We start from the raw sequence: 8,431 nt of genomic DNA, 5'->3' as shown, positions 1-8,431 counted from the left end.
ACTGACAAGGATGGTGTCTAAGTTATACACAAATATCCTTCAATCCAACCCCTCTCCGCTGGTCAAAGTTAAACAGCAGTGGGAAAACGAGCTAGGAGTCCAATTTCAAGACCCCTGGTGGGACAGGGCCAAATTACAAGTGAATTACTCTTCATCCTGCGCCCGTCTTAACTTAATACAGTACAAGGTACTGCACATAATGCATTTCAGCAAAGCCAAATTAGCAAAGTTTTTCCCTGGCACAAGAGATGCCTGTAATATATGTGCCTTTGTCCCCTCTGACCTAGCCCATACCTTCTGGTTGTGCTCAAAGCTAACAGGATTCTGGAAGAACTTCTTCAAGATTATATCTGAGGCTCTAGATACAGATCACTCCCTGTCCATTTATTGCCATATTTGGAGTACCCCTGAACCACTCTCAATTTAATAAACAGAAATTAAATGTTTTAGCATTTGCCTCTCTGATTGCCCACAGATGTATCCTTCTACACTGGAAGTCACCCAAACCCCCAGCAGATAAGTCTTGGGAGACTGATCTAATGTCATTCCTTAAGCTGGAAAAGATCAAATTCTCACTTAGAGGTTCGACTGGGAAATTCTACACTACATGACAGCCTTTCCTCTCATATTTTGATAATGTAGCTATGACTCCTACTACTTAGAGTTAAAGTACCAGTACCAGTTGTACTGTTGAATACAGATACTTTGATTGATTCGATACATTGATAGAGAAAGGTGGACCAACTTGGGATGGGAGCGTGGGTGGGTTTTTAAGTTTTGTATATGTTTCTTTATTTCTTGTATATCTGTTTAAAAAAAATTAAAATAAAAAAAGATGAACACACAGCTAATTGTACAAGATCTTGATATTTGATATGATGTGTTTCAATAAACAAATGTATATGAAAAAAATATTGACTTGTTTTAAGCAATATAATAATTATTATTATTATTAATATTATTATTAATAAGAGAAGCCTTTAATAATCATTATGTAGGTGAAATTGGTACCAGCCTCACATGAGAGTACCAGACTATGTAGGTACCTTACCCTGTGAGTAGGCGCCGGGTACATGTGTTTGCAATTGTGTGTAAATTGTGATACGGTCTTTGCGAGGGCCACCAAGACATATTGTTGCTATCCTTGCAATGGCAACAATATGTTGGTAATCTCACCCGATTGGGCAGGCATCAACCATTCAACACAAAAGCAGATAAATTAAGTTGAACACCTAGGGGGTGCCACAAAAACTGTAGTTTCCTCCATGGTGGTCAAAATAAAGATAATCCACAAATCAGTCTCATAAAATATATTAAACTATCAATTTGGAACTCTGACTAATAATTAAATTAATAACTACAACCAAAGTTACCTTATTAATAGCAACATTGAAGGTCATTGGAGTTCTGAATAGAAGAGTTTGGCAGCATTCATTCTTGTGTTACATTAAATAAACCAGCATATATAATCAAAGTATTTATTTACTCAATGATAAGAAATAACACACAATATGTCATTTAGCTAAAGGTCACATCTGGAAAGACGTGGCTTTTTGTCCAAGCTCAGGGGGGCGTGGTTTAAATTCAGGTTATAGTTTTACAGTGGGCTGAAGTTTCTGATTAGAGTCAAACACAATGGACGTATTCCAGGTGTACCTACAATTATAATAAAATACATTATTGCGTAATACACAGTAATAATGCACATTATTGAAACAGACAAAGAGAAAGTGGTCAAATTCACTGGCAGTAGGGATTTCAAAAATATTTTGAAAAGGACTCAAAAAATTTGTACAATGGAGCAACCTATGTTTGTGAAACTGTTGTCAGATGTTTCCAAAAGCACTAAATGTTTTGCTTACTCTTTTCTTTCACAGTGCCTTCATCTCCTGCTGACCTGAGGATGGTGCTGGTGGGGAAGACTGGAGCAGGGAAGAGTGCATCAGCAAACACCATCCTGGGAAGAGAAGGCTTTGAATCTAAGATGTCACCTAATGCTGTGACAAAAGAGTGTAGGTTACATGAGGTCAAGTCAGGTGGAAAGACCATCTCAGTTACTGACACTCTGGGTGTGTATGACACAGATTTAGATGATGAGGCTTTGAGGCGTGAGCTGGAAAGCTGTATTTACATGACAGTTCCTGGACCCCATGTGTTCCTGCTAGTGATCAGTCTTGGGGTTAGATACAGCAAGGAAGAGAAAGATGTAGTGCAGTGGATCTGTGATCATTTTGGGAAGGAAGCTTTACAGTATGCAGTCGTACTCTTCACTCACACTGATGGGCTCAAAAATAGGCCTTTAGAGCAATATGTTGGTGAAAGTGAGGATCTCCAGACACTCATTAGGGACTGTGGGGACAGATTTCATGGTTTTAACAATAATGACAGAAATCCAAATCAGGTCACTGAACTGCTGCAGAAAATTGAATGCATGGTGGAGAGCAATAGAGAGAGGGGAAAAGAACACTATACTAATGACATATACAAGACAGCCCAGAAACAGATTGAAGACGCTAGGAGACTAAAGAAGGGAAAAGAAGTAGCTCCGGGAGTCCTAAGATGCACTGTGCAGTAGCTGTAGGAGTGATAGTACCTGGAAGTTTTGTTTACAGAGTGACAGAACTCCTGATCCTCCTGTTGATTGGAGCAGCAGTGAAATGTGGTGGGTTTGTTTTGTTGCAAAAATAAAGTAGAAAAATAACATCTAAGTAATATCTAGATATAATTCTTCTAGAAACCGAAAGAAAGAAAAACCATGTCTGTGTTTGCAGAATGAAATTAGATTTTTCAATGCATTTACAAGAGAGTCCAGAGAAAATGCCATGAAAAAGGATAAAAGGCTAAAGAAATAGCTCTGCGTGTGGCTGCAGGTGTAGGAGTGGCAGCAGTCACTCATCACCTGGTGCTCCCAGGACTGTTGATTGGAGCAGGGGCTTTAGCAGCATTGAGTGGTGGAGTTGCAGTACTTGCAAAAAAAAAAATCAGAATCAGAGAAATCGGAACGTGATGTTTCGAGAAATAATATTTAATATCTATATATAATTCTTTCAGGAAACTGAAAGAAAGAAAAAATCGTCCATTGTTTTTGGCAGAATCTCATTTGATCTTTCTTTTGTAGCTGATCGGGCTTTTGTACGTTTTGTTTCATATTTCCATAAAAACATTTTTTTAAAATCAAATATTTCATGAAAGCATCCTCTGACATTAATAAATACTGTGAATAGAAAAAGGAATGTGTTTGATGTTGTTATTTTGGGGGAAGGTCCAGGGGATCTGAAGTGACTGCTGTAGGTGAAACCGGGGTTGCTACATTAGTTTAATTAAATCAGTCTCATAAAATGTAATAATCATTAAATTTAGTATTTAATATTTTATAATTAAATTACTAAAACAATGAAAAGCTCTAGTTGTACCACTATGCTACAGTCTAAGTATGGTATCACAATACTATCGTACTACAATATCACTACTAAGTCTATAACACTTCATGAAACAACCAGAGAAGTGAAGGCATTTGAAGTACTTGATTGGCGGAAAATGGCTTTCAGTGGAATATTGGAACAATAACAGGCAAGACAATTGTTTAAATCTAAAATAAACAATTTATTAACAGTAACAAACGGTGATTAATAGTAATATCAAATCAGGTAGAATAACATACACACTGGAGTAACACAATTGAACAAGGCACAAAGTGGAATTGGGGAATGAGGTAATCTGTTTCAGCAATTCAGAGGAGGGTGCGTTAGCTTCCTTAGATTTTCCATGATTCCATGAACTACAACTTGAAACATGAACTTCTTTATTAAAATATTTGATAGCAAAATGTCATAAGACATACAAAACATGTGCAATAGAGCATATCACAACATAATAAAGTAAAATGTACGGTCGTATGGTCATGCAACAACTAGTGTCCCCAGACACGTTCCAGACTTCCAGGCATCTTTTCAAAAGGTACTGTGCAAAAACAACAACAGTGCAAAACAAAACAGTGGATATAACGGTGCAGCCATTCAGATAACAAGATGAACATGAGTTTAGGCAAAATTGCATAATTTTTCACAGCATTTCACAGCCCTAAAAACTAAAGCTTCTTAAAGGACGTAATAAATACAAAACAAATCAATGTTCAGTGTGGTCGCGGCGAAATTCCAGCTGTCACTCGCAAATCGTCTTTTAGGCTACATTGTGTCTAATGCATAGAAAACAATAAATAAATTGGGTAATCGTGTTTTGAAATGCGTCCGGCAGGGATTCCAAAAGCGTCCGGGATTTTGCCTCGTCGGATATTTGTGTTTCTCTGGTTCTTTCACAAACTAGTTATTACGTAGTTTTGCAAAGGGTATCTCCATTACATTCCACCTTTTTGCGCGAGCTCTGACTGTAGAGAGGACTGTCATTGGTCGACCGCCTTCCCAGTGTTGCCAGATATGATAATTATCCTCCTAACTGAGCCTTTTGATACGATACGCCATTTCCAGTCTGGCAACCCTCCGCACCTGGCCGCCTCCACTAGTGTAATCGTTTACAATAGTAAATGACATCTGCATGTGAAAAACAGCTGGTATCGCCGCTCACGGTGCTTACGGTACTTCAAAAAAATGGGCATCGTCTGTGTTTTGTTATTTTAGTACCGAAAGGTATCGTAAGTATCGGTTCTCGTGACATCCCTATACCCACAGTAGGGGCTGTGGTGGGGACAATATGGGGACAATATGACTGCTTACCCACAGCAGGGGCTGTGGAGGGGACAATATGGGGACAATATGACTGCATACCCACAGTAGAGGCTGTGGAGGGGACAATATGGGGACAATATGACTGCATACCCACACTAGGGGCTGTGGTGGGGACAATATGGGGACAATATTGTCACGATCTGAGCCAGATCCATGTTTTCTATGTCATGTGCCCCATGTCGTGTGTGTGCGCGCGCGCTCCCTCTCCCTCTTTCTCCCCGCTTCAGGTTTGCCATGCTTAACTCACTGACTCTTCCAGGTGCCTGGTCTAACACACCTGTGGCTAATTGGACCTCATCTCTTCCCTGTGCCTGGCCTAACACTCCTGTTGCTAATGAAGCCTCGTTTCTTCCCTGTGCCTGGTCACACACCTGTGTCTAATTGGACCTCATCACTGCCTGTGTTAAACCGTGCTCTGAAGAACATTCAGTGCTGGATTATCTCTTCGCTTACCTGGACACCTCTCTTGCCACGTTTTCCTATTGCATTTTTCCTGCCTGTCTGTTTTTGCCTGGATTCCTTTGGATTTTGGATTTAACCCTTTGTGGGTTTTATTGGACTGCTTTGGACTGTGCATCTAGCCCTGGCCTGTGAGTTTTTATGTTTCTGTCTTATGCTGCCTGCCATGCCTCATTGAGATCCCCATGTTTTGTATCTTCTGAGCTTTGCTGTTTTTTTTCTGTTGGATCTCCTGCCTCTGTTTTTTGAAAGACATTCATACTGCTGAAAGGTTTATTAAAATACTCCTTTTGAAGATACTTTGTTGCCTTTGTCTGCCTTTGGTTCCAAACCTGTTTTACTCAGCCTTAGCTGCCGTGACACAATATGACTGCATACCCACAGTAGGGGCTTTGGTGGGAACAATATGGGGACAATATGACTGCTTACCCACAGTAGGGGCCCCTTCTCTGTATATGCAGTCATGAGCAGAGACGATGTCCATTATCCCGGTTACGAGAAAATAGAATGGACTCTTTTTGTAGAGGACTGAGTTAATATCCAGTCACTTCAGATTGAGACGCTGTTAGTGGCCAGTAGGATACCAAACGGAGCAATGTCAGACCATATAGTGAACATGTGCCCAGTCACATAAGGCAATGACTTAACATAACAAGTGCATGGTGTTGTGAACTGGGTTTGTTTTGATGTAACTTGCCCCAAAATAACAGCATCACACAAATCCTGTTTCTTTTCACAATATGTATTAATGTCTCACAGAGGATACTATATTTAGAACATAATATTTTCTTTTTTTCATGTATGAAATTATGAAACAATCATATGTAGAGCTGAGAAGTACACACAAATAAGCTACAAAAGAAAAATAATTAAAAATAAGATTTTGCCAAAAAATGCATGATTTATTTTTTCTTCAGTTGCCTAAAACCTGTCATATGTTATTTCTCAGTCATGTCTCATTTTTCCCAATGTTGCTGCGGCTCCTGCCCCCTCCAACAATCCTGGGAGGAGCAGGAGACTTTTGACTCCTTCAGCTACTACTGCTGGCATTCCTATACCTGAAGCCACACTCAGAGCTACATTTTTAGCCTTCTTTAGTCTCCTGGCGTCTTCAATCTGTTTCTGGGCTGTCTTGTATATGTCATTAGTATAGTGTTCTTTTCCCCTCTCTCTATTGCTCTCCACCATGCTTTCAATTTTCTGCAGCAGTTCAGTGACCTGATTTGGATTTCTGTCATTGTTGTTAAAACCATGAAATCTGTCCCCACAGTCACTAACGAGTGTCCGGAGATCCTCACTTTCACCAACATATTGCTCGAAAGGCCTATTTTTGAGCCCATCAGTGTGAGTGAAGAGTACAACTGTATACTGTAAAGCTTCCTTCCCAAAATTATCACAGATCCACTGTACTGCATCCTTCTCATCCCTGCTGTATCTAACCCCAACACTGATCACTAGCAGGAACACATGGGGTTCAGGAGCTGTCATGTAAATACATTCTTCTCACGCTTGAAAGCCTCCTCACCTAATGCTGTGTCATACACACCCGGTGTGTCAGTAACTGAGATGGTCTTTTCCCCTGACATGACCTGATCTATCCTACACTCTTCTGTCACAGATTCAGGTGATGACCTAGATTCAAAGCCTTCTCTTCCCAGGATGGTGTTTCCTGATGCACTATTCCCTGATCCCATCCTCAGGTCAGCAGGAGATGAAGGCACTGTGAAAGCAAAGAGTTAGCAAAATTTTGTGCTTTTGGAAACACCTGACAACAGTTTCACAAACATACGCTGCAACATTATACAGATATTATCATTTTCTTTTTTAAATCCCTAGGTAAATGTTATTACTTTCTGTTTGTATGTTTCAATAATGTGTGTTATTAATATCATAATTAATATTGGGTAAAACAAGCCATTATTAACCGTCACATTAATTCACTCAATGTCACGGAGCAATATTCCAATGTATTCCTCTGAAATTAGACAAAACTAGAAATGTCCACACATGGATCAAGTCTCTAGCTTTAACATTGAGCTTTCCACAGGCCTTCAAAGATGCTGCAACAAAGCATAGAGTAAAATGTTCGCACAAATTCAAGCACCCCAAATACTATGATATACCCAAGCCACACCCTTGGAAGTCCATAATCTTCAAGTAATGGTATCAGATTTTAAGCCTAGAAGGTTTGAAGGAGCTAGCTTAAAGACTTTTCTAATAATAGCAATTTGAAAATGGCTCTTCAGAAAACGCTGCTAAAAAAGCGTCTTTAGTACAGGCACCCCTTCCCCCCCTAAAACATCTTTTTGTGAGAACTATTGGGAGTAAAGAGCTAAAATGTCGGACTATACCTACTAAGAAGTGTATGAACAATCTTGATTTTTTTCAAAATGACGTCAGAGGGCAATACGGATCCCTATCAGACCGGCGAGGAGGGCAATACGCGGCTGGCCTGACTACCCATTAGCCAATCAGAACGCTTGTACTGTCGTTGCCATATAATAACACATTTTACTGACCATTCCATTGTCTGTGAAGTTGTAAAGTATAATCCTTCAAAACTGACTTATCTCAGGTGCTTTAAGTCTTTAGTTCAAGTCGACAGTGATTTGAGTTGAGTATGTAAGCCACACCTTGACCACACCTTTGTTTTCCTTGAACTGCATCAACAAATCGACACACAGATACAAATGTCAATCATTACATTAAAACTTCATTCAACTTCAGAGATTCTTAATGGAAATAATAGGGTTTTATACAGTGCTTTGGAAAGGCTATGACAAAATTATTATGTCACAAAACAAGATATCCAGCAGTCACACCCAAATAATTTGTAATCAATGCAGGGAAGTTATATGGCTGGCAGGGATACTCTCACGAGACAGAAACATGTGATTCAAAATGAAATGAACAAGCGGTTATGAAAACCAGACCCACATTTTCATCAAATTCATGAATACAGTGATGACTCAGCAGAATTACTTCATCAAAATCAATCAGAAAGATCTGAAGATGTTGTTTACCGTGTGCTGATGCAATAGCGTCTTATCACCACCAGTAACCACCCACCCCGTCCTGTGACCCATGCTGATGTGGCAATGATACAGTAAAGGTACCATCAGTTTCATCTCTTCTGATCTTTCATCTTGATTGGATTCCTTTTATTTTCTGTCCATGTCCTTCCCTTAGAGTCATCTTTAGAGGAGGTGTGTAAGTGTTAGTATTAAAAG

At 39.6% G+C, this 8,431-nt stretch overlaps 1 protein-coding gene across 1 annotated transcript; it reads left to right on the top strand.

Moving 5' to 3' along the window:
* The first annotated feature begins 1,903 nt into the window (after positions 1–1,903).
* On the top strand, positions 1,904–2,575 carry LOC105902845 (GTPase IMAP family member 9-like). The gene has a single exon (XM_031562028.1). It carries the CDS (start codon positions 1,904–1,906, stop codon positions 2,573–2,575), a length of 672 nt encoding a protein of 223 aa, XP_031417888.1.
* The last annotated feature ends 5,856 nt before the right edge of the window (positions 2,576–8,431 follow it).

This window comes from Clupea harengus, chromosome 24 (genome assembly GCF_900700415.2).
Source record: "Clupea harengus chromosome 24, Ch_v2.0.2, whole genome shotgun sequence".
NCBI lineage: Eukaryota > Metazoa > Chordata > Actinopteri > Clupeiformes > Clupeidae > Clupea > Clupea harengus.
Note: the sequence above shows the minus strand (reverse complement) of the source record. Positions and strands in the feature narration are given on the sequence as shown.

What these genes read in the sequence shown, in the direction of transcription:
- LOC105902845 (XM_031562028.1), top strand. Translation starts at nt 1,904, where the DNA reads ATGGTGCTGGTGGGGAAGACTGGAGCAGGGAAGAGTGCATCAGCAAAC.